General features: G+C 48.3%; 1 protein-coding gene across 3 annotated transcripts in view; it reads right to left on the bottom strand.

Moving 5' to 3' along the window:
- ADGRD1 (adhesion G protein-coupled receptor D1) overlaps positions 1–27,286 on the bottom strand; it is a 176,338-nt gene that overhangs the window by 104,788 nt on the left and 44,264 nt on the right. For all 3 annotated transcript variants that reach the window (XM_018061421.1, XM_005691335.3, XM_005691336.3), the window contains 3 exons: positions 27,048–27,158; positions 25,132–25,207; positions 12,504–12,645 (listed from right to left, as the gene is read on the bottom strand). In XM_018061421.1, coding sequence (XP_017916910.1) covers positions 12,504–12,645; positions 25,132–25,207; positions 27,048–27,158 — 329 coding nt within the window. The remainder of the gene's footprint in view (positions 1–12,503; positions 12,646–25,131; positions 25,208–27,047; positions 27,159–27,286) is intronic.

Below are 27,286 nucleotides of genomic sequence, written 5' to 3'. Positions count from 1 at the left end.
TGAGAATCATGACAGCCAGTTTTGGAGAATGAAGGATGTGAGAAAAGGCTCAATATGGAATCTAGAAAAACATACAGATGGATTAATATAAATATATAATATGATGCATGTGTTTGCTTGGTTAAATACATACATACATTTCCAAATTCTGTTCAGAGGATCAAGAAGCAATAACACTCCAGCAGAAACATATGCAGAGTACATCATGCAAAATACCAAGCTGGATGAATCACAAGCTGGAATCTAGATTGCCAGGAGAAATATCAACAATCTCAGATATGCAGATGATACCACTCTAATGGTAGAAACTGAAGAACTAAATAGCCTCTTGATGAAGGTGAAGGAGGAGAGTGGAAAAGCTGGCTTAAAACTCAACATTTAAAAACCTAAGATCATAGCATCCAGACCCATCAGTTCATGGCAAATAGATGGATAAAAAGTGGCAACAGTGGCAAATATTATCTTCGTGGGCTCTAAAATCACTTCAGACAGTGACTGCAGCCACAAAATTAAAAGACACTTGCTCCTTGGAAGAAACGCTATGACAGACCTAGAGAGCATATTAAAAACCAAAAACATCACTTTGCTGACAAAGGCTATGGCTTTTCCAGTAGTCATCTACGGATATGAGAGTTGGACCACAAAAAAGGAGCATCAAAGAATTGATGCCTTTGAATTATGGTGTTGGAGAAGATTCTTGAGAGTTCCTTGGACAGAAAGGAGATCAAATCAGTCAGTCAATCCTAAAAGAAATCAACCCTGAATATTCACTGGAAGAAGGACTGATGTTAAAGCTGAAGCTCCAACCTTTCAGCCACCTGATGTGAAGAGCCGACTCACTGGAAAAGACCCTGATGTTGGGAAAGATTGAAGGCAAAAGGAGAAGGGGGTGGCAGAGGATTAAAAGGTTAGATAGTATCACTGACTCAGTGTACAGGAATCTGAGCAAACCCTGGGAGAAAGTGAAGGACAGGAAAGCCTGGTGTGTTGCAGTCCATGAGCTTGCAAAGAGTTGGACATGACTTAGTAACTGAACAACAACAGAAATGAGCACACTGGGCACCCAGATCCTGGTTTCTAAACACTACTCTCCATTAAAATGAACCAGGGCTCCATTGGAGAAATGGTGGGTTCCATGAGCCTAGAAAATCTCTAGTGCTAGAAAGTTAAGAAAGACTCAAAAATGATGAGGACATATCAAAAGGACACAGAAGCTGACTGGAAAAGGCTCCCAAAGGTCAAAGCTGGGACAATGTAAACAACAAAATAAGTAATGATAGTATTGGATTATAGCTTATTGAGCAAAAATAAGTATCTAAAATATATTGATATGAATAAATAATTGAATGAGGTGCCCTTGTATTAAAATTCCAATTAATAAATGTAGAAAGAATGACAGACATAGAAAATCAACCTTTGGCAAACACTACAGTAATAACTTTTGCAGGCAGTAATTATCACTGGATGCTAAAATTCATGGAGAAAGTATCATGAGATATAAGACAGCTGTGTAGTATCATGGTACCTCTCTGACAAGAGATTATGATTTGCAAAGGGAAAATGATAACTTCAAAGTGGATAAACTAGGAAAACACCTTCCTCAACCAAGCAATCAAAGTAAGCATCACTGGTGATAATGAATACCATCTTTAATGTCTGTGTTTGAGCTGAATTGTGCCCCCAAAATCCCTGTGTTGGAGACCCAGGCCCGAGGACCACAGATGTGGCTGTGTGTAGAGATGAGGCCTTAAAGGAGTAATAAAGGTAAATAAGATCATTAGGGTGGGCTGTAGTCCCATATGACTGGTGTCCTTATAAGAAGAGGAGATCAGGATACAGACTGGAACACAGGAGATCACATGAAGACCCAGAGAGCAGATAGCCATCGACAAGCCAAGGTAAGAGGCGTCAGGAGGAACCAACCCTGCTGAGACCCTGATCTCCAACTTCCAGCCTCCAAGACGTGAGACCATAAATGTCTGCTGTCTAACCTGACTGCTCCCTGCCCCACCCCCAAGCTCGGCTATTTTGTTACCGCAGCCACAGGAAACTCACACAGGCTGATGAGATGCAACAAGGAAGGCAAAACTCCACTTGTATGCTGCTCTTGTCCAAGACACCTAAACTCACCCCCATTGTGAGAGAAACATCAGGTAATCCCAAACTGAGGGATGCTCTTCAAAGTGACCGTCCTGGACTCTTCAAGTGTCCAGGTGCTGAAAGACCAAGAAACTAAGGGACCACGACACTCTGCAAGGTGAGGAGACAGGTGAGGTCCTAAGCGGAAAAGCTGTCAAGATCCAAAGCACAACTGTAGACTAGCTAATATCACTGCTAATTTCCTGGTTTTAAGAATTGTACTTTAGGACTGCCCTGGTGGTACAGTGGATAGGAATCTGTCTGCCCATGTAGGGGATACAGGTTTGGTTCCTGGTCTGGAAATACTCCACAAGCCCTGGAGCAACTTTCCCTGAATTGCAACTACTGAGCCCATGCTCTAGAACCTTCTAGCTGCAACTACCAAGCCCATGCTCTAGAACCTTCTGGCCACAACTACTGAGCCTGAGTGTTGAAACTACTGAAGCCCGGGTGCCTACAGCCTGTGATCTGGACCAAGAGAAGCCACCACAATGAGAAGCCTTCGCACCTCTCCAGAGAATAGGCCCCACTTGCCACAACTAAAGAAAGCCCGAGTGCAGCTACAAAGACCCAGCCCAGTCAAAAATAAAATCACTATTTTTTAAAAAAAAGAATTGTACCTTAAAATATTAACATTAGGATGAGCTGGATATATGAGAACTCTGTATTATTTTGCAATTTTTCCTTTTTTCCTTAAGTCTAAAATCATTTCAAATAAAAATCTAAAGAAAAAAATCACAGAAGTTGTCAACTGGTGATCAGCTGACCCAATTCAACCCGCAGATGTATGCATTTTGGTTGAAAATGTTTAAAGCAAATTTGAATGAGCTGCCAACAATACAAATCCAGACATGCAATTTTATATCCAGATGCATGGCTTCCTTTCAGAACATCAGAAGTTGTGGCATTACCGCCGAGGAAGCCACATCGCACGCCCCATCCTCAGGACCGAAGGCCCCGGTGTCCCAGAGCCGCGTTCACACACTGCACGGCTCAGCCCAGGCAGCCAGATGGCTTGAGAGGGTACGGAATCCCAGGGGCACATGGGTCCCAGCTCCCCCCAGGGCGGAGTCCAGGGCTTCCTTCAGAGCCCTAGTCCACAAGCACCTGGGCATCCTGAGAGTCAGACAGAAGTCCAGGTGCTAGAATTCATCAGGGCTTCTGCTCTTGCAGTCCACAGCTTGGGGAGCTGCACTCCATTGTTTAGATGCTACAGCAGTCAAGGTGCACGACCCCCCACAGGTGATCCTGGGGGAACTGCACCCACTTGCCTACCACCCTCTGGCCCAGGACAGGCTCATGGTCCAGGCAGACCAACTTACACACCCTCCCTCCTTCTCTCTCCTGGGGCCTTCCATGGTGACGAGGGGACATGCACAGAGAGGTGACCGTCAGCACCAGCACAGCGTCCCTAACCAGCCCGGACCACCCTTGGGCGGAGCTCCTCCAGTCCTGCGAGCTAAAAGTGCCCTTCTGGAAAACTCTCTCTTCACTAAAGTCAGCCAAAGCTGGAGTCTGCTCCTGTGTTGCAGACTATGAACTGAACGCGCGCTAACTACTTCCTGCTGCTGCTAAGTTGCTCCAGTCGTGTCCGACTCTGTGCGACCCCATAGACGGTAGCCCACCAGGCTCCCCCGTCCCTGGGATTCTCCAGGCAAGTGCAGTGGGTTGCCATTTCCTTCTCCAATGCATGAAAGTGAAAAGTGAAAGTGAAGTCGCTCAGTCATGCCAGACCCTAGTGACCCCATGGACTGCAGCCCACCAGGCTCCTCCATCCATGGGATTTTCCAGGCAAAAGTACTGGAGTGGGGTGCCATTGCCTTCTCCGAACTACTTCCTAGGTGGATGTCATTATCCCAGCTTACTAAGGATGAAACAGAGGCAGGGAGGCTAGCACCCCATTGGGGAGCACACAGCTGTATTTGTTGAGTCAGTGTATGAGCCAATGAATAAACATCTTCTCGGAGGACAAATTACACCTGTGATAGTTTTGTGATGCAGATTTTCTTACTACTCCCTAGACTACTCACCTCTCTGACTCCGAAATAACTTCGGGTGGGCAATACCAGCCCCTTCCACATGAGGCTCACACTGTGAACTGCGATGGCAGCCACACTTTCCCCAGTATCTGGGCTGGTCACTGTGGTCCCCATCCTGCCTGGGTCTCCTCCCCCGTGGCGGCTGCAGCAGCCCCTGCTGAGAGGCACACGGCAGCCTCGGGTCAGAGGCAGGCAGACCCAGCACAGTCTGGCTCTGTCCACAGCCCCGTCACTGGTCCTCCGGGAGATGGTATCAGATATACAGAGGGACAGACCCTCCATTTTGACCACTTCCCAGAGTCCTGCTACTGGAACATCACCAATATTGGGCTCCATCCCTTCCAAACTTTATGACAAGCCTGGTGGATGGATGGCCTGTCTTTGGGACTGACAGTCAGATGGAGTGAAGGCCAACAGATGGGTGAATTTTAGACAACATCCTCTGAAACTGACAGCGCTTAGTGCTTCAAGACACTGACTTTTGGTTTTCTAATTCTCAGAGTTTCCAAAGAATCTGCTTCTCTCAGTCTGCTTCTTTCTGAGGGTAACAAAGGTCTCATCTTCATTGGAGACGCAAGAGATGCAGGTTCGATCCCTGAGTTGGGAAGATTCCCTGCAGAAGAAAATGGTAACTCATTCCAGTATTCTTGCCTGGGAGATGCCATGGACAGAGCCTGGTGGGCTACAGTCCACGGGGTCACAGAGTTGGACACGACCGAGCGACTGAGCATGCAGGCACACATCTTCATTGACCAAGGAAAGGTGACTGTTCCGTCTTGATTCTTAAATAAATGTTCTGACTAGCGGCTAAGAGCAATTCTAACTGGCCAGAGCTCTGCCATTTCTGAAGCATCTTTTAGGCAGGGGACTCTGGCACTTGCCCCAGAATTGACCACAGCAAGGAGGTGCCCTCAGTAACTTCTCGAGGGTGGTGTACATCTGCTCCCCATTCCCATCCCCCTCAACTGGGCTGTCTATCACAACAGTCTGTACCCCGCTGCCAGCTGCCTGGCTACATGCTCTGAGCTGGGAAGGGTCACAGCCCTGCAGGCTCCCCATGCAAAACAGGACACTCAGAGGAGCCGCAGGAACCCGTAAGCAGAGACCTGCAAATCAGCACAACTGGCATCGGCCAAAGGATGGGTCAGAATCTGGACTGTTTGGTGGTTTGGGGAGCAAGGAATGTGAAGTAAGAAGGCACTGTGATGGTTTGAGCATGGGCTCTGATGATACACACTCTGGGTACCAGGCACGCCCGACACATCAACTCTGAACAAAGTGTGGAGCAGGAGCCCAGGCCACACTGGCCATCATGGTCTACCTGACCCAGGCAACACGGAACACTTAATGAGCACTGGGGTCTCCAAGCAAAGCCCCTTGATATCAGGGCAGTGGATTCTAGTTTATTTCACTGTACCCATAACTGACTTGAGTTGGTTTCCTAAAAAAAGAAAAAATAGTGAGAACATTGTTTTCATGTAAAGAATCAAGTGGCATGACATTAAAGAGGATGAAACAATGCCATTTGTAGCAACACGGATAGACCTAGAGATTGTCATACTGTGTGGAGTAAGTCAGACAGAGAAGGGGAAATATTTCATGAAATCCCTTATATGGGAAAGCTAAAAAGAAACTGTACAAATGAACTCATTTACAAAACAGAAACAGACTCACAGACTTAGAGAATGAACTTATGGTTGCTGGGGGCCGGGGGTGGAGGACGGGAGAAAGGGACAGTTAGGGAGTTTGGGATGGACATGTACACAGCGCTGTATTTAGAATGGATAACCAACAGGGACCTACTGTATAGCACAGGGACTCTGCTCAGTGTTACGTGGCAGCCTGGATGGGAGGGGAGTCTGGGGGAGCACTGGGGTGTGTGTGTGCGTGTGTGTCCGTACGTGTGCTACATCAGAGTGTGTGCATATATGTGTGCTTCGGTGTATGTACTGTGTGTGTGTGTGTGTCTGTGTCTGTATGTGTGCTGGATCTGGTTGTGCACATATTATTTGTGTGGCAGTGTGTGTCCTGGGGATGTGTGTGTGTGCACATGGACATCCATGCCCTGTGAACTCACTGGGGGTCTGGACACCAAGAAGCCCTGCATTTAGTCCTCTGTCCCCATCTCCCCTGCCCACTCAGCCTCCTATCTCAGCTTCAGGACCTTGTCCCCAAGCCCCTAACTCCCCAGCACCTGCAGCCCCAGCTCAGCCTGCTTCCCGACATCCACCAAGACTCACAGCCCCCTTTAGGGCCACTTCAACCTCAAACACACATCGCTTCCAGAATCATTCAGAGCAAGCCTTCTCTGCTTTTATGCACTTGGATTACAGACTTGCAATACCTCCATGCCACATCATAAAACCCCCAACTTCAGAAGCACTAAAAATGCCTCTGTTTCACACTAGAACCAAATTTCCAACACAGGCAAGCCCGCCGGGCTCATTTGCCTCGTTAGCTGCCTCCTCTGGATGGCAGCAGGGGAAGAGCCTCTGGCCCAGGTGGGCATCCTCTCCATAGAAAGAAGAGCCACACAAATCAGGACAGAGCTACTTATATGGTGCTGCTGCCTCTGAGCTCAGCACTCGTTCAACAGATATTTTCTGAGCCAAAGCTCAATGCCAGGCATCAAGAGGAAGGAATCAATGGTTCCAAATGGGGTCCAGGGCAGCTTGCCCGCAAATGCACAGGCTCATTTAAGAGATGGTCAGTTTGAATGCTTATTTTGATTCCCACTCCTCTCTAGCTACCCTGCCCTTCTACATATACTTTCTGTACACCCACAACTGCTGTGAGTTCAGCTACTGAGAGTCCTCAACTGCTAGAATTGCTTTTAGTAGGTAAGAGCTTCCTGTCTGAGGTCACTCCCTTCCTGTACAGCCCTCAGTCATGTACTGGACTAAAGGCGAGAGCCCCTAACTTTCAAGGGGACCATTCTGAAGGGCCATCCCAGCTTCAGAGCTCACCACGGGGTCACCTTCAGTCTTTGCTGAGACTGCATCACAGGCCGCCTTCTTCTACTCAGCCTTCCTTCCTTTCCCATATAAGTCAAGCTTGCAATCCCTCTTGAGTAAACTTCTTGCGCACAAATGTCAAAAAAGAAGAGATGATCCGTTTGCATAAATACTAAGATGCGATCCTCGGAGGTGGCACTAGTGCAGAGCAAAGACGTTAAAGAGGGAGACGGGGTTCTTCCATGCGGAGGTCAGAGAGGGCTTCGTGGAGGAGGCAGTAATGATTCCAGTGACCTTGACACGGGTGGGACTAGACCCCAGAGATGTGGAAGGCCTTCCAGATAACAGGAGAGGCACACACAAAGGCAGAGGCCCACCAGGCCCAGACTTCATGGGAGAGCGAGTGTTTCTGTTCCTCTGGACAGAGGTTCAAGCAGAAAGTCACACTGGAAAGGTCCACTCAAGACTGACCATGTGGCCCGAAGTTGAAATGCGTCTTCAGGGAAATCTGAATCACTGAACGATTTTAAATAGCTGAGTAAGACCACCTGGCATGTGTTTCTGGAAGACAAGCTTGGGAACGCGGGAAGAATAAAGCAGGGAGAACAGTCAGGAAGCTTCTAGCTCAGGCAGAACCAAACCAGCAATGAGACTCCGAACCAGGGGTGGGGCAGCTGGAGGGAGAAGGTGAGGGATGCTCAGAAAACAGGGTCACAGCTGGTCCCACCCAGAGACCAGGAGCCAGGAGGGCACCAGGGTGCCAGACTCTGAGCAGAGAGAAGGCGATACAGTGACGGAGGTCAGATACAGAGGACATGCAGGCTGGGGGGTAACATGCCCACCTGCACACCTCAGGTGGAGAAACCTGCCATGGAACAGGAGTGAGACCATGGGGAAAAGTGGGTTTTGTGTCACCAGGAACATCAGTCCGGAAGTGGTGGCTGAAATCAAGGCAACCTCATGAATTCAGAGAGGTAAACGTTCCTGCAGATGGAGTTGGAGCAGGTGGCGCAGTGGAGGAGGGGCTGATACCAGAGGAAGGGCACCACCTGCAGGGGGACAGGTCCTGCAGACCCGGAAGTGGGAGCCTCAGGGGCTGCAGGGGGTGGGGTGGGCTTTGACAGAGCACAGGCGAGCAGAGGCCTCTGGAGATGCGCTGCGTGCAGGCTAAGTCGCTTCAGTCATGTCTGACTCTCTGTTACCCCATGGACGATAGCCCACCAGGTTCCTCTGTCCGTGGGGATTCTCCAGGCAAGAGTGCTGGAGGAATCTTCCCAACCCAGGGATGGAACCCGAGTCTCACATGTCTCCTGTATTGGCAGGTGGGTTCTTTACCACTAGCACCACCTGGGAAGCTCCTCTGAAGACATCTCTGCAGTGTGCAAATGTGTATAGAAAGTGGAGATGGTAAGAATCAACCTAGTTTGAAGAAGAGAAGGGGGAGGTGGGTGTTGAAAAAGATCGCTGAAACATGGGATCCAGCGAAGCCACTTCTGCAAGGACATACCCAAAAGGACTGAAAGTAGGGTCTGGGAGAAATGCTTGCACACACACACACACACACATTCATGGCAGCATTATACACAATAGCCTAAATGTGGGAACAACCCAAGTGTTCACTGACGGATGTGTGGATGAACAAAGCGTGCTCCACCCACACCATACACTAGGATTCGGCCTTAAAAAGAAGGACATTCTGGGGCTTCCCTGGCAGTCCAAATGGTTAAATTTCTGCTCTTCTACTGCAGAGGGCGCAGGTTCGATCCCTGGTCTGGGAACTAGGATTCCGAATGCTTCACAGCGAGGCCATAAAAGAAAAAGAGAAAACAAACAAAAAAAGGAGGACATTCTGTTCCTTCTGTTCTGACTTTGGCTATCACACAGATGAACGTGAGGACTTGATGCTCAGTGAAATAAGCCAGACACGAAGGGACAAATCCTCTCTGATTCTACTTACACGAAGGCCCCAGAGTAGTCAAAGCCACAGAGATGGAAAGGAAAAGGGTATGTGCCGAGCGGGGACTGAGGATGAGGAGGGGGAATTCGTGTTTAATGAGGACAGAGTTTGGGTTGTTTGAAATCAGGAGAGTTCTGGGGAGGGATGGTGGTGAAGGATGCACACCAATGTGAAATGTGCTTAACACCACTGAACTGTGCACTTAAAAATGGTCAAGATGGTGATTTTCATGTTATGTGTATTTTACCACATTTTTTAAAATGTTTTGTTATTTTTCAAAAAGAGAGAGGAGAGAGACCAGGTAGGGGAACATTCTCAGGTGAAGACTGTTTGCGGGTGGATGAAGAGGACGAGAGAAGGGGGAAGGAGCAGGTGGCGGGGGTGGGGGGCCGGTGGCCGGGGATGGGGGGAAGGTTCCTGAAGAAGGCTGGCCGTGGAGTAGAGGAGGAAGGAGCGATGAGAGGGGCAGTAAGGAATCAGCGAGACCAGTCAGTTTAGCTCAGTCGCTCAGTGGTGTCTGGCTCTTCGAGATGCCACAGACTGTAGCACACCAGGCTTCTTTGTCCTTCACTTGCTCCTGGAATTCACTCAGACTCACGTCCATTGAGTCGGTGATGTCATCTAACCATCTCATCCTCTGTCATCCCCTTCTCCTCCTGCCTTCAATCTTTCCCAGCATCACAGGCTTTTCCAATGAGACAGTTCTTCACATCAGGTGGCCAAAGTACTAGAGCTTCATCTTCAGCACCAGTCCTTCCAATGAATATTCAGGACTGATTTCCTTTAGGATGGACTGGTTGGATCTCCTTGCAGTCCAAGAGACTCTCAAGAGTCTTCTCCAACACCACAGTTCAAAAGCATCAATTCTTCGGCACTCAGCTTCCTTTATGGTCCAGCTCTCACATCCATACATGACTACTGGAAAAACCATAGCTTTGACTAGACGGACCTTTGTTGGCAAAATAATGTCTCTGCTTTTTAATATGCTGTCTAGCTTTTTTTCAAAGGAGCAAGTGTCTTTTGATTTCATGGCTGCAATCACTATGTGCAGTGATTTTGGAGCCCAGGAAAATAAAGTATGTCACTGTTTCCATTGTTTACCATCTGTTTGCCATGAAGTGATGGGACCGGATGCCATAATCTTAGTTTTTTGAATGTTGAGTTTCAAGCCACCTTTTTCACTTTCCTCCTTCACTCTCATCAAGAGACTCTTTAATTCCTCTTCTCTTTCTGCCATAACAGTGGTGTCATCTGCATATCTGAGGTTATTGATATTTCTCCTGGAAATCTTGATTCCAACTTGTGCTTCATCCAGTCTGGCATTTCGCATGATGTACTCTGCATATAAATTAAATAAGCACGGTGACAATATACAACCTTGACGTACTCCTTTCGCAATTTGGAAGCAGTCTGTTGTTCCATGTCCAGTTCTAACTATTGCTTCTTGACCTGCATACAGATTTCTCAGGAGACAGGTAAGGTGGTCTGGTATTCCCATCTCTAAGAATTTTCCACAATGTGTTGTGACCCACACAGCCAAAGGCTTTAGCATACTCAATGAAGCAGAAGTAGATGTTTTTTTGGAATTCTCTTGCTTTTTCTATGATCTAACAGATGTTGGCAATTTGGTCTCTGGTTCCTCTGCCTTTTCTAAATCCAATTTGAACATCTGGAAGTTCTTGGTTCATGTACTGCTGAAGCCTAGCTTGGAGAATTTTGAGCATTACTTTGCTAGTGTGTGAGATAAGTGCAATTGTGCAGTAGTTTGAAACATTCTCTGGCAACAAGAGAATGGGAAAGACTAGAGATCGCTTCAAGAAAGTTAGAGATACCAAGGGAACATTTCATGCAAAGATGGGCACAATAAAACACAGTATGGACCTAACAGAAGCAGAAGATATTAAGAAAAGGTGGCAAGAATATACAGACTAACTATTCAAAAAAGATCTTAGTGACCAGATAACTACGATGGTGTGATCAGTCTCCTAGAGTCAGACATCCTGGGGTGCTCAGTCAAGTGGGCCTTAGGAAGCATCACTACGAACAAAGCTAGTGGAGGCGCTAGAATTCCAGCTGAGCTATTTCAAATCATAAAGATAATGCTGTGAAAGTGCTGAACTCAATATGCCAGCAAATTTGGAAAACTCAGCAGTGGCCACAGGACTGGAAAAGGTCTGTTTCATTCCAATCCCAATCAGCAAGATGGTCAGGATGAAAGAGGGAATGGAGCAACAGCTGTCTGGTGCTGTCTATCTGCCTGGGAAAGCACAAGTGCAGACAGACACTGGCCAGAAAGTGTGGACAAATGGGCAGAGTTGGGTTCTGAGGGAATCAAGAAGGGGCCTGACCTTCGTGGGGAACCATGGCTGGGGGTGGCAGGGTGAGGCAGGAGCTGCAGTGAGAGCAGCTTGTCCTGACTCATCAGCTTCCCTCAATGCTGTCTCATTGAGGAGGTGATAAAAACACAGGTAGACAGACACAGGGGTCGGCACACAGTAGGTCTTCAGATAATGTTGGCAGAATGGGATGGAACAGTATAAAGTGGAACAAAATAGAAGATCCTGGCGGGATCGGTCTTTGTAGGACTTCAAAGGATCAAAAGTGGATTGAGTTCTTATTATACATAGAGTGGATAAACAAGGTCCTAATGTACAGTTCACCATCTGTTCAACATCTATCGTAAGCCATCATGGAAGAGAATATGGAAAAGAATGACTGAATCACTTTGTTATACAGCAGAAATGGATACAACATTATAAATCAACTAAACTTCAATAAAAATTTAACATATATATTGCATTCTTTAATAAATTCCTTGAAAACGTCAAGCTTCAACCATAGTGCTCGATCCTGGCACAAGGAAAGTCACACTTTTTAAAGGACAGGTGCACATCTGTGTCCCTGATACACCTGCCATTCTTATCACAGACAAAGACAGAGTGAAGGTGGAGATAATTACAGTTACAACGGGGCAAAACAAATAGCTCAAAACTGAAAGTATAGAAACGTCTCTTTGAAATGCTAAAATGTTTCCCAGAAAGAACCAAGCTCTCTGTCTCACTAATGGCTATCAACAAAGATAAGTGAGAATGAGCCAAGGTATCCCCTCCTCCAAAGACAACATTCATTGTAAAACAGAAATAGCCACAGTTGCTGTACACACATCTATGAAAGCAACGTCTGATCTCAGAGGCCTTTTTACACAAAATTAATACTGTGTGTCCAACCCCAGAGCTATCCAGGGGACTTTCCACTGCTGTTCAAAAATAATCACAAGAATGGATGCCAAAATCCTAATTCTGGCCAGCACCGATCCATCCAAGATTCTTTCTACAATCATACAGACGATCAAATATTCCTTGCTGCAAAAGGAAATCAAAGAGCAGAAATGAGGACAAATTCACTCTAACTCACCAAATGGTGCCGGAGGTGGACAGTGATAAGAGGGGAGCCCGATAAATTCTGGGAGAGCTTCGGCGTCGGGGAGACCTCCAGGGAGATCAGATAGCTGGTCGCAGAGAGCAAGCAGTTTTTGTAATTTGCTGCCTCGGCAATCCTTGGGAACAAATGAAAAATCATTACAAAAACAGAAATTTAAAAAAAAAAAAAAAACTTGAGTTTAAAATTTCATGTTAAGCCTGAGACTTTTGAGACTGAAAGCTTTTGGGGGTGGAGTTTTGATTTCTATCAAACAGCACATTCTGCTCTAAGACTTGGTGTTGGTACCAAAAGGTGAGATGGACCCCTTGACCTCACAGAGTCTATAGTCTAGCAGAAGGAGGGGGTAATCCAAGAAGTGGGGAAGAACAGGAAGATCAAAACAATGAGATTAAATCTCAGCCATACATTCACTTGACCTGGGACAAGTGACTTACCTGTTGGAATCTGCCATGCCCAAATTATAAACCGCTGTGGCAAGCAGTAATGTGATGGACACCTGTTGTCTTGTCACCCAGTAGCCCTTCATCCCTCTGCTGATAAAGGCACCTCAGCTTCCCTCCAGGTGACCACCCCTTCCTGACTTGTAGCCCATATGCTTTGGAGGGACCTCCATCCTTAACTCAAGAGTAAACCCCACTATCACAATTTGAGTGAATCCATGCACTGCATTCCTCAGACCATACTGATTGTTCAGATGCAAGCACATGTTCCATTATGATCCGAAGAGAAGTAACAAGATTCAGATGGAAATGCTGGGTCAGAGATCCCCATTTCTCTCTGCTAGATGTCAGTCTGGAACCATGAGGTTCCAGCTGCTGCTGCTGCTGCTAAGTCGCTTCAGTCATGTCCAATTCTGCGTGACCCCATAGATGGTAGCCCACCAGGCTCCCCCGTCCCTGGGATTCTCCAGGCAAGAACACTGGAGTGGGTTGCCATTTCCTTCTCCAGAGGTTCCAGCAGCGGCTTATAATCATGAACAGAGAGACTGACTGGGAAGGAGGTCCACACCCAGGAAAAGCTGAGAGATGGAGTTGAGTGATAGCAACTGGAAGCTGGATCAAGCTGCTCCTGAAGCCAGCTGTCCATGCACCTTTCAGCTGATGTGATCCAACAAACTCCCCTTTTGTTTAAAACAGCTTATGCCTGGGTTTCTGTTGCTTATGCCCAATCAAAAGAATCTTGGCTGATAGACATAGTACTTGTCTCGTGGCGTTATGAAGCTGAAATGACATTCGGGGCCAGGACTAGGATGAGGGAAACAAGGAAATTGGGGTGCAAGACCTAAGAAGGTGTTCACTTTCAGGGTTTGCCTCTTGCAGCACATGAATGACCCCAAGAATGAACGCCGCTCTGAACGCTGTGTTCTTGGTGACTGCTTATCTAGCCCTCACCCTCACCCTGCCTGGTATATGGTCAGTAATCAGCAAATGTCTGTTGCCTTACTCTGAATTTCAGACATTTCACTAGGATGCCTGCGACATGAAGTCATTCAGCCCCGACTCAGGTCACCCAGTCATCTGCTGGTTTCTTTCCTAATCTGGACTTTTGCATGGAGATTCTGTCCCTTCCCTGTGTTTATACTCACAGAATCATCTTCATAACATCAAGCAGATCCCTGGGAGCTGGGTGTACAATCTACTTCCTCCCTCAACTAGTTTTACCTGTTAACTAGACTCAAAGCTGGTAACCAGGACTAGAGCCAGTGAGACCCACGCATCTCCCCCCAACACCACCATCATCACCATGGGACCCAGCTCTTTAAACAAGCCCCTAACATGAGTCCCTAAAAAAGAGCAGGTCCCCAGCAGCACACAGAACTATTCCTGGAATCGTCAATGTGAGATGTTTTTTAAAAATATTGTTGTAAAGATTTAAAACCCCTGGGACTTCCCTAGTGGTCCAGTGGTTAAGAATCTACAACTGCTGAGCCTGCACACCACAACTAAAGAAGTCCACGTGCCTCCACAAACAGCCTGCATGCCACAAAGAAGACCAAGCATAGTCCAAAATTTAAAAAAAAAAAAAAAAAGATTTAAAACCCTAGCCCTGCCTTCATGGAAATACCCTACCTAAGGGTATTTCCAACAGAAAATATTCCCTGTAGCAAAACAGAGGCATGGATTCCTCGTGTTTGCGAATATCACCAAGGTTGGAAAGCTGAGGAGCTTGCTGGAAACTCAGAGAACATGGTTGATTTGCTTTCTGATTATTCTTCTCTGGAAAGGCATCACTGTGCAAGCCCCAAGCTACAAGACACATAGGGAATAAGTCACACAGGTTTAAAAAAGTGAAAGACACTGAAAAGCAAGTCTCACTCTAGCTCGTGGTTCTCAGCCATTGTTTTTCATTATGCCCCCCTAAAGAGTCCTCAGAGAAGGCAGTGGCACCCTACTCCAGTACTTTTGCCTGGAAAATCACATGGATGGAGGAGCCTGGTAGGCTGCAGTCCGTGGGATCGCGAAGAGTCGGAGACGACTGAGCGATTTCACTTTGACTTTTCACTTTCATGTATTGGAGAAGGAAATGGCAACCCACTCCAGTGTTTTTGCCTGGAGAATCCCAGGGACAGGGGAGCCTGGTGGGCTGCCATCTATGGGGTTGCACAGAGTCGGACACGACTGAAGCGACTTAGCAGCAGCAGAAAGAGTCCTATTAGACCCATTTTTCCGAACACCCCACCCTTACTCCATCAACACCTGCCCATCCCGTGAAATCGTAGTACCACAGACATAGAGGAAATCTGCTTATGTACTTCAAGATGCTTTAGGTAACTTTGCAGACCCACATCCACTGTAATATCTCAGACTCCTTGCCCTCAAACCAATTTTCACCTTCTGGAGGTGATACTGTCCCCACTAAAAAGTCAGGGAGTTCAGCCACTGCTATGGAAAGTTAAGACTGGCTGGATGTCACCAGGGACCAGTTCAGACCCAAAGATAGAAAGATGCGGTCCTCAGTGACACAGAGGCCTGCTCTCTTGCAGAACAATGAGACTGCCCAGGTAGACCGCCTCTCCGCTTGTGATTTCAGGGAGCTGAGATGTTTTGAGCTCAGCGCAGCATCCACTGAGATACGGTGAAATGCTTGCCAATACTTCACAGTCCGTGCTTCTCTCTGTGAAGTCAGCATGTATGTAATTCCACCAAACATAATAGAAATCATTTGTCTAGCAAAAATTAGGACTATATATTAGCCAACAGTAAAATCACAACCGTGAGCACAAGACCCTACAAACACATCGGTATTTGCCACATGTACCCTCTCCCCATCCACATCCATTCCCTAACAATTCATCAGGCCAGCTGTCATCTCCCACTAGGATGTAAGCTCCATCGGGGGCTGGCTTCTTACCCATTCTGTTCACAGCTTTCTAAGCCCTTAGAACCAAGCCTGACACACAGTAGGTTCTCAACTAATGTGTTCAGTGAATTTATTTTCTCACAGACAGACCATGATGACTTAGATCAAAATCTTAAGAAAAACATGTAAAAAATGGAGAATCTTCTCTCCACAAATGCAGTGCAAATCCTGAGTGGATTCCTGGATTTGGCCCCAGAACACGTGGATTCAGCCAAATGCAGCCTAGTAGACACTGCCTTTGAGGACAGGAACTGATATCAGACTCAACAGTCTACACTGTGCCCTTAGGAGCATTTTTAATCTGGAGAAGTACGATTTCCCAAACGGATGGGTTTACACTGATGATCTCCAGTGACTCACTTCTCATGCAGCCAGGGAGGCCTTTCCTTCTGGCTGGGTTTGCCCTGCAGAGAGGCCCAGGTTGGGGTCCATGGTGGCTGAGCCAGGAGGAGCCCACCATCCCAACACCACCACCCAAGTCGACAATGACAAGACATCAGATGGACTAAGAAATTACTGTTTACTTTTTAGATGGGATAATGGCATGGAGTTTATTCTGTATTTTTAAAAGTCTTTGTCTTTTAAAAATAGAGACTAAATATTTACAGATGAAACTACATGATGTCAGAGATTTGCCTCAAAATAATTGGTGGGGCCAGGGTGAGGGAGCGGGTTGGGCAGAGGAAGCCCAAACGGCCGTGGGTGGTCCTGGTTGTAACCCGGTGATGACTGTCTCTTTTGTTTTTACAGATGTTCGATTTTTTTTCATAATAAAAAGAGGGTTTTTTTATGACTTCATTTAACCTCTCTGGTACCTCCAGTTTTAATAAGGGTTTTCCTATGTCTTCATAAATCTGATCCAGGCTTGATTTTCTTTTATTTTAACCTGTTATCTGGGGAGCAGTAACACTTGGAGACTGGATTATCTGTCACTTTGGAATTGACTATACCGGGGCTTGAGGGCCTTTCTGGATAAGAAAACAGGCTCATTCTAGATGCCAGGGGAGAAATGGCAAAGAAGACAGTCCCGGGAGTAGGGGCCACATGGTTGCGCCCCCCTGTACAGGCCCTGCCCTCTGCTTTGGGGCATTCAGACAATGGCAGCACCCACAGGAAATCAGAGCCAGTCAGAGAGGAGAGTGAGACCCAGACAGCACTGTTTTTGCGGGGTCATGAAAAGGGCATGGTGCCCATCCCCACACCCCTGCATCTTTGCCCTAGGAGCTGTGTTCTCCAGACCCCATCAGCCCAGGGTGACAGCATCATGCCCCACTCCCTCCTTCTGAGAACACTTCCTGTTATTCTGTTGGTGTTTAGTCATTACGTCGTGTGGACTCTTTTGTGACCCCATGGACTGTAGCCCGCCAGGCTCTTATGTCCATGGGATTCTCTGGGCAAGAATACTGGAGTGGGTTGCCATGCTCTCCCCCAGAGGATCTTCTCAACCCGAGGATCAAACCTGAGTCTCCTGCATTGGCAGGCAGATTCTTTACCCCCTTTACTGAGCCACCTGGGAAGCCCTCCTGTTATTACTCTATCCTTTATAGTAGGGAGCACACCCTGAGCACAGCCTGGCAAATGGCCTCTCCTTCTAACTTCCCCCAAATTACTCATCTGGTGCCCCTGGGGACCTGATTGACACAGGCCAAAGTCCAGCCCTACACCCTTACATAGTTCAGTACATTTGAGCCACGACCCCTCTGCTGGTCATCTGTGCCTTAGATTACGCATGGAGAGGTCCCATTTGTTTATTTTGTTTTTATTTCCATGACTCTAGGAGGTGGGTCAAGGAGGAGTCTTGCACAACAAAAGAAACAATAAACAAGGTTCAGACAACCCTCAGAATGGGAGAAAACAACTGCAAAAGAAACAACTGACAGAGAAGTAATCTCCAGAATATATATAAGCAGCTCACACAGCTCAATATCAGAAAAGCAAAAAGGCCAATCAAAAGATGGGCAGGAGACCTAAATAGACATCCCTCCAAAGAAGACATACAGATGGCCAAAAAGCACATGAAAAGACTGTCAACATCCCTAATTACCAGAGAAATGCAAATTAAAGCTATAATGAGGTATCATCTCACACCAGTCAGAATGGCCATCATCAGAAAATCTACAAGAAATAAATGTTGGAGAGGATGTGGAGAAAAAGGAACTCTCCTACACTGTTGGTGGGAATGTAAATGGAAACGGCCATTATGGAGAACAGTACGGAGATTCCTTAAAAAACTAGGAATAAATCTACCACGCAGCCCAGGAATCCCTCTACTGGCATATACCCTGAGGAAACCACAATTCCAAAAGACACATGTGCCCCAGTGTTCATTGCATACCGTTTACAATAGCCAGGACATGGAAGCAACCTAGACGTCCATTAACAGATGAATGGACAAAGAAGGCGTGGTACATATATACAGTGGAATATTAGTCAGCCATAAAAAAGAATGAATTTGAGTCAGTTCTAGTGAGGTGGATCAAACTAGAGCCTGTTATACAGAGCAAAGTAAGTCAGAAAGAGAAAAACAAATATCATGTATTAACACATATATATGGAATCTAGAAAAAGGATATTGAAGAGCCTGTTTGCAGGAAGGAATGGAGACACAGACGTAGAGAATGGATTTGAGGACATGGACACCATGGGGGAGGGAGAGAGTGGGACGAATGGAGAAAGTAGCGTCAACATATGTACACTGTCCTGTGTAAGATGGATAACTGGTGAGAAGTTGCTGTATAACACAGGGAGCCCAGGCTGGCGCTCTGTGGGATGGGATGCGGGAGGGGAGGGAGACTCAACAGGGAGGGGACATATGTATGACTGACTCCAGCTGTTGTAACACAGAAACCAACATAACATGGCAAAAATTTTAAAAAAAGAAAGAAAGCATAGAGAGGGTGGAAGATTTCAGGATCTCTAGGGCAGATCTGGGAACTCCGAAATCTGCAAGCAGAACACCCAAGCACATAGAGAGCTCAGTTCTGGTCCTCAAGCAAGAGAAATCAGCATGCGTGGAACAAGAAAAAGTGGTCTCATTAAAAGACCACTCCAAGTATGAGGGCCCCACAGGTGAACCAGAAGGCTGAGAGCCAAAGAACAGATGCTTTTGGACTGTGGTGCTGGAGAAGACTTTTGAGAGTCCCATGGACAGCAAGAAAATCAAACCAGTCAATCCTAAAGGAAAGCAACCCTGAATATTCATTGGAAGGACTGGGGCTGCAGCAGAAGCTAGAATACTTTGGCCACCTGATGCTAAGAGCCAATTCATTGGAAAAGACCTTGATGCTGGGAAAGATCAGGACAGGAGGAGAAGTAGGTGACAGAGGATGAGATGGTTGGATGGCATCACTGAATCAATGGACATGAGTTTGAGCAAACTCCAGGAGATGGCGAAGGACAGGGAAGCTTGGCGTGCTGCAGTTATAGGGTCGCAAAGAGTCGGACACGACTGAGTGACTAAACAACAGCAACAGGTAAACCAGGTTGTACATGGAGATTTAATACAAAGAGTAAAACTGGAAATATCCCCTAGTAAATGAACTCCTTTTCTAGCAAGTTCCTGCTCAAACATGGTGTCCTGCTCACTCTGGAGTCCATCCCCATCCTTTTTATCAGAGCTGCATTCTCACTGAGGCTTGAGGGGGCAGTGAGGGGACAAGAAATGCTAAGCAGAGGAAACTTAAACCTCCTGAAAGAACTGAAAGATGATGCACATGGAGATGTGGGGGAGAGCCTTGGAGAGACTTGGGAGAATTCTCAAGTGGTATGAGAAGCCTCTGACTGACAGACAAAAAAAGAGAGCATCCACCAGGATGGTGGACATGACCTCCGTGGTGCCCAGGTAAGTTCTAAGTCGCTAAGTTCTTGGTATCAAGAAGTAGTTCCCTGGTGTTTCAGTGATAAAGAGTCTGCCTGCCAATGCTGGAGACACAGGTTTGATCCCTGATCCAGGAGGATTCCACATGCTGCAAGCGCTCCCATGCCCTTGAGCTCATGCTCCCCAACAAGAGAAGCCATTGCCTCAAGAAGCCTGTGCACTGTAACTAGAGAAAACAGCCAGAGAGCAACAAAAACTCAGCACAGCCAAAATATAATAAAGTAGTTCAGTGGGGTCTCTCAAGAGAGAATGGCAAGAACCAGAATCTCTGCCCCAGCCAGGACCCTCCTCTCCAAACCTTGCATTGCAAGAGTCATGTCAACAGAAAATGCTATAAACAGTGCACCTAGACTCCCAACTCCTACCATTCTGCCATTTTTGCTTTGTCTGGCATCTCTCTCCCTCTCTCTCTCTCTCTCTCTCTCTCTCACACACACACACACACACACACACACACACACACACACACCCCTTCTTTTTGCTGAATCATCAGAAAGTACATCATGACACTCCAACTCTAAATACTTTAAGTGTATCTTCTAAAAATAAAGACTGCCTCCTACATAACCACCCTAACCATCACCACGCTCAGAAATCTGACCCAGCTTCAGCCCGTGATCTGGTGCCCAGTCTACAGTCCAGCGTCCTCAGTGTCCCCAGGGTGTCTGTCAGAGCTCTGCTTTCCCATCAAGGAAGGGGCAGCATCCATTTAGTCACCATGTCCCCCGAGTCCCCTCTGACCTGGAACAGGCCCTGCTCTCATTACCACTTCCACTGCATGGACAGGTGACAGTCCAAATCAAGGTTTTACAAAATAGCCCTTGACTGTTTCTTCATGGGGAGCATCAGGCCGAGCATCTGGGGGCAGGATGACTCTTGTCACTGCTTCCCATCAGGGGACACAGGACGTCAGCCTGCCCTGATGTCCGTGAGACTGAGCATGACCCCTTGACTAAAGTGGTCTCTGCTCTCCAGGACCTTCTCACCTAGTGATTAACAGGTATCCTGTGGAGCAACAGGGAAGAACCCTGTCTCCACACAACCCCTCGCCCAGGGGTGTCAGCATTAAGGATGACTGCCCAAATCAGTGGCTACACCACGGGCTGCTACACAGTGATTCTGACCCTGTTATTCCTTCTGCCTAGATGGCTTGACTTTACAAAGATGTGAAGACAGGGGAATTCCCTGGAGGACCAGCAGTTAAGACTCCATGCTTCCAATGCAGGGTGCAAGGGTTCAGTTCCTGGCCGGGGAGCTCCCACATGCCTCACAGCATGGCCAAAAAAATAAATGAAAACATGTAGCATTAAAAATAAAAAGAAATGCAGACATTAAAGTTAAGTCTACCCCCGGAACATATCCTTCTGAAGCACAAGTGAATCCATCACTGAGAGGCTGAAATCCAGAGGCCCAAGTCCCAGCCCTTCAGTCAAGGAGTCCCATCCCTTCTGAGTCCCAGGCCCATCTATGGAGGAGGAGCAGGTGACTCTGCGCCCTGTCCAGCTCAGACCGCTGGTTTGAAGGAACAGCTGTCCCAGCTGGCAGATGAGAATCAGTAAGAACTGAACATTTCTCATCACTATGGGGCCAGAGACAGGGACCTCAGAGGATCCCTTGAGTCCAGGCCCATGCAGGGACAAAGGACGACCCCATCCAGGACCTGTGGATGGTCAGTCATTGCCCCAGGGCAGACATCAGTGGGGCCCAGAGTGGTCAACAGAGGAAGGGTGGGGGGAAGAGCCCATCCAGCCCTGTCGCCCTCCTATCCCATCAATCTCATGTGCTGACTCCACACCCCAGGGATGTTTAAAGGATGTCACGATTCCACTGCATCCTTTCAACCTCACACCCAAAAAACATAAATGTGTAAGGGTGATAACACACAAAACTGAAGTGGAATGACGTCAGCTGTTCAAGCAAGTGGGAACACCAGAACACTATCAAGGCGATTGCATTAATCTGCTTCCAATTGTGCGTGGAATTTGATAATCATCTTAAAGGCAGAGAATGGGAGAACAGCCAAGCATCTTATGCGATGACAAAGAAAGAGAGCTTACATATCATGTTCAAGGGCACCACGCTTTACTTAAACCATTAACTCAGAGCTCACAGAAGTCCTTAGAAATCAGGACAGCCATCCTCTCTTGGAAAGAAGCAAGCAGGCAGACAGACCGCCAGGCTTGTGCCAAGTTCACCAGCTGGGCAGGGTGGCTGACTGGGAGTAAAAAGCCGGGAGCCTGGCTCCGAGTCTGCACGTGAACCACAGCTGGTGTCACCCCTGTGCCGCCTCGTGCTACAGGAGCTAAAACAACAAATATAGGGACCACACTTGATGGGCCCAAGGGGTGATTCTTTCTGAGGTTAATGTTGACAACAAGACATCTTTGCATCACATGTTAACCTTAGAACTGAAGACTCAACACCTGAAAAATAAGTGGTCATCATCGCAAAATCATTCTGTTTTGACTTCGGGAAAATAACTGAACACTTGCATTCACTGCTGGCAGAGTTCAGAGGTCCATGGTATTAATGTTGCAGTGGGTAGAGGGCTGTGAGTTGGGGGGCTCTTTGCCTGTGTGAGTCTCTCAGCCCACAACTTGCAGAGGGTGTGAGAGCAGATCATGGCACCCTGGGTCCTGAGGCTCCAGGGAGTTCTGCCTGGAGACCCCTGGCAGCGAGAGGAGAGGGATGGGAGGGTTGGAGCCCTTAGGATCAGTGGTCCCCAATATTTTTGGCACCAGGGAACAGTTTTGTGGAAGACAATTTTTCCATGAACAAGGGGTGGGGTTGAGGGACGATCTTGGAATAATTCAAGTGCATTACATTTATTGTGCACTCTAGATTATTATTACATCAGCTCCACCTCAGATCAGCAGGCATTATATCCAGGAGCTTGGGGACCCCTGCTTAGGATGGAGGACAATCACACCTGGTGGTCAAGCTTTAAGCATGGACTCCCCACAGCAGGGCAGACTTAGCCTTTTCCCCGTCACTGCTGCCAGCACCGATATAACAGTGCCCACTAGGGCTGTGCAAACCATAGGCACTGCCTGGTCTTATAAATAAGACTTACTGACACTCAGCCACCCCTGTTTATGTATTGTCCAGGGCTGCCTTTACACAGCAGATGTGACAGAAACAGTATAGCAGATAAAGCCAAAAATATTAACCATCTGGGCCTTTATGCAAAACTTTGCCAACACCCAGAGAGAGTGTGTTTCTGGTCACAGTGAATCAAAGTACCCACTGCCATCTGTAACCCTCAGTCCTGCCTTTGTCCTCTTTCCCAAGGATGAGGGGCGCTGCAGATGTGGTATAAACACGGCCCTCCCCACACCCTTACTCCAACCCACAGAAGGCTTTGGCCATCCCCAGAAATACACATTTTTATGGATTTCACTGAAAAGTCTGTTTCAGTCTGAATCTCCAGCTGTGAGAGAGGTAAATACATAAATTGGGGCTAAGGCTGGGTCCACTATTCATTCATAATCTTGGGTTTGGAGAAATTTCCCCCAAATAGTCTAGAGGGCATATTTCCAAGGAAAGCAGGTTGCTTCCTTTGTGACTTTCCTGAAGAATTCTGGAAAGCACACCCATGGTGCCAGGTTAAAATCTGACAACGTGCAGGCTCTCCCCAGCAATCACACCCAGAACAAGGCTTCGCTCCAAGTCAGCTAAACCACGACTGCCTGCTTCCCCCAGGCCTAGCCCAGGGTTTTGTACCAAGAGCTGCTCCCTGGTATCAGGTGGGAGAAGAGGCTTCCTCTGAGAGAGCCCACGATAACAGGACTATTTGCATCATTAGAAAGTATTTATCATTTCTCGTTTATCTATAAGCGGTTAAAAATAGCTGCCTGCTTTCCATCACACAGGACTCCAAATACCCAGCAGCCGCACCAGCATCTGAAACCCGCCCCCGCAGCGCCTTCCCATCAGCAGAGATAGTGAGCTTACAGGAACACGCTTTCTCATACTATCAGCTTTCCCAGGCGTGGTCCTGGCAGGGGATGGAAGCAGGGCCTGTTCGGGGCCAGGGGTGGAGGCACTGTGCGGCTCCCTCTGAGATGCACAGCCCTGTCTCCAGGGGCCTTTTCAGAGCCTCCACTCTGGGCCGGGCGCTGTGCCAGACACCCGGGAAGAGAGATGGACCAGAGCCTGCCTGCTGCCCTCTGCAGGGCCCCCGTCCAGGGCGGATCTGCGGCCAACAGAAACGGCCTTGCCTTCCAAACATTAACTGTAGAAATGGGCCCCTTGGGCTCATACCTCACTGGCAATTTCTCTGCCCCGGCCCTAGGCTCTACTTCCCTGTCCCCTCCAAGGGACCCCTTGAAAGGGAGGAACAGGCGCCATACCTAATCTTTCCTGAGGGAACCAGCCCCTCCCTGTGGTCTGAGTACAGCTGTTCAGTTCAGTTCAATTCAGTTCAGTCGCTCAGTCATGTCCGACTCTTTGTGACCCCATGAATCGCAGCACGCCAGGCCCCCCTGTCCATCACCAACTCCCGGAGTTCACTCAGATTCATGTGCATCGAGTCAGTAAGGCCATCCAGCCATCTCATCCTTTGTCGTCCCCTTTTTAGCTGCTCCACCCCCAAATTCTAGAAGGTCATGTGAACAGACATGGCCAATGAGAGAGCAGGATCTTCTCCCACCATGACTGGGGGCCAGGATGGGCACGTGACCCAAGTTGGCCAATCACAGTCTTTTCTAGATTTTGAATGAAACTGACTTTTCATTCATAAAAGACAATTACTTTCCTTCTTGAGATCTCAGGACCCAAACCCATATGGGTCTGAATCTACGGGAGCCAGCAATGCCTTTATGAAGGGGCTTGCCAGGAAATGAGTTGACATGGGGGAGAGCAGAGGCAGGGAAAGGAGAGACCAGGTCAGAGCAGTATCTTCTGGGTCCATGGATCCAGCCATGCTTGAAGCTGACTACTCCTGCCCTTCTTAGTGCCATGACCTCTCCCTTCTGCCTAAGCTGATATATCCAACACAGTCTTGACTGATGTAGGCATGTGCTGCTCATTTCCCATTTTACAGAAGTGGAAACTGAGGCTCAGAGGGGTCAACTGACTTGTCCAAGGTCACACAGTTCCAGGTGGAATGGTCACTCAGCTGGTGCTCCTGACCACTGCACTACCAGCCCATGCCCCTGAGGCTTGATGAATCCCCAGTGCAGGCATCCCTGCATCTTCCTCCTTTGCTCTAACAGAGAAGCACCAGGCACTGGCACCACAAGTTCACTGATACAATATTGCATGAGCCTCTGGTGGCAGGGAGGTGGGGGTGTCCCAGTGGTCTGCTACCCAGCAAACAGGCACCCCTTCCCACTCCATGTTACGTGGCCCCCAGAAACTCACTTGGTATTGGCCGGCTGGATGTTGCTCAAGTAATAGTGCACCGAATGGTAGAGAAGCCCCACGATGGTGGTCCAGGCTGGGGAAAGAGCAGACGACCAGACACCTGTCAGCATCCGCAGTGATAAACAAGAGGAACACAAAGCCCCCATCCAAAGTGCTTGCCCAGCAACACACAGTGTAGATCTCAGACCCAGGAACCCAGCAGCTCCTCAAGGGCAAGGGGAGGGACATTCAGGGGCAGAACTGACCATGAGGACAGAGTTCCAGTAGAGATTCCACTCCACCCTTCAACTGTGAGTGCAGCCATGGCAACCACTCCCTGCTCCGCCCCTGAGCCATCTCTGGGCATGTGGATGCTGCAACTCTTGGCAGAGAGTGAGTGGGTGGGTGGGTAGACATTCCAGGAACACCATGCGCCTCTGAAGGCAGAGCCCAGTTGAGCTGTGGTTGGCGGTGCCGGGCAATAGCACTGCAGCCATGAGTGAATGTTATGGGCTATCTGTGTTTGCAGTATTTACAGCAATCTCAGCACTCCAGTGAGGCAGCGGATGCAGGATTCACAAGTCACCCAGACACCTGTCACTCCTTCTGCTGGGTCCCACCTCTCTGTGCTATTCCAACTTGGAAACAGGAATCATCCATTCTGTTACCTCCTTCCGCTAGCTTAATAGGAGGTTGGGAGGAGCTAGTCCCCCAATGCTTCCTGAGTTCTTCAGGATATCTGTTGAGTGTGTTGAAACTTCAGGAATGTATATTAACAATTCATGTCACATTTACTATGGGCCAGGTACTGGTGTAAGAGCTGTCTCTTCTAATTCTCACCACAAAAGATTGGGGCAGATACTAAGACTGTCCCCTAAGTTACAGATGAGGAAACGGAGGCTGGGCAGGTTCAGTAACTTGCCCAGTTGAGTGGCTGAACTGGGATTTGAGCCCAGGAATTTCAGCCACGGAGTCGGTACTTGTGACCAGTTAGTTCTACTGCCAAGTTTGAGAAGTTTCCATGTGGGCAGACCACATGAGGTTGTGATCTTGCTGATTCTGAAAACCTGGGGATTTCTAACAGTAAAAGCGGCCACATGAGATGAGACCCCACGTGCAGTGGTATGCCTTAGGTCAACCTTGGCATTGCCCCTGGACCTCTCCCTTCTACAGTTCAATCCAAGTGTGGGAGGACAGTCCCCTGAGAGCAGAACACCCCGACATCCCTGAGCACCCTTCACAGAGCAAACTAGAGGGTACAGGGAGCAGAGGTCAGCTCCCAAGGGCTGGGGAGTGAGGGCCCCGAGCTGGAGAGGGGACCACCACCCAGACTGGTCCTCAGTCTTGAAGGCAGAATGGGAAGCGCGTGGCCTCTGGCCAGATGGTCAGGTGCCGAGAATCCACAACTCCCTTGACTGCCCAAGGTCCCTGGGACAGAGTGACACGCCTGCAGAGACACAGTCATCTTTCAAGGGGCAGGGGGACAGTCACGATAGCAAAAATGGCCAGAGCCACCCGGGCCCCCCCAGAGAGTAATCGAGATCACCTTGGCTGCTGTCCCATCACTAACCCTGACTTCAACTGCCCAGGAGGAGAAGCCCAGGCTCCTGAGCAGACAAAATCCCTCACCCAGCCACCCAGCCTGAGGCCACCCCAGCAGGGAGGGGAGGTGGCCACATCAGCTTATGGTCCACTAAGAATCCTCCAGTGAGCAAGCGCAGAATGCAGATTGCCAGCCTGCCTCCTCCGTCCCCGCGCTCAAGGCCTGATTGTAGTCGGCATTATGAAGACATCTCAGGAGCGTCAATGACGCACCGTGCTCCCACCATGGAAACCTGGCCCTACTGGCACAGGGAGGAGGGCTGGGGCAGTCTCTCGGCCCAGTCACAGCTCACAGGCTGAGTCCCTCTGCTAGGGTCCCAAGCAGCACTCACCTTGGCTGTGGAAAGCCTTGTGGGGGATCTCGATGTAGTTCTGCCCCCGGGCCGGGAAGCGGTAGTGGGAGGAATTCATGGTCTTGGGGAGCACTTTGGCCACTGAAAAGTCTAAAACAAGCCAGAGAGATGAAGCTGTAGTCAGTCAACTCTAGAGCAGGAAACTGGGCTATAAAATCCCATCTGCTTTTGCTTTTTTTTGACAGAATGAGCTCTCCTGGGGAGTGTAATTACCTTAG

This window comes from Capra hircus, chromosome 17, assembly GCF_001704415.2.
Source record: "Capra hircus breed San Clemente chromosome 17, ASM170441v1, whole genome shotgun sequence".
Classification (NCBI taxonomy): domain Eukaryota; kingdom Metazoa; phylum Chordata; class Mammalia; order Artiodactyla; family Bovidae; genus Capra; species Capra hircus.
This window is presented reverse-complemented; position numbering and strand designations above follow the sequence as displayed.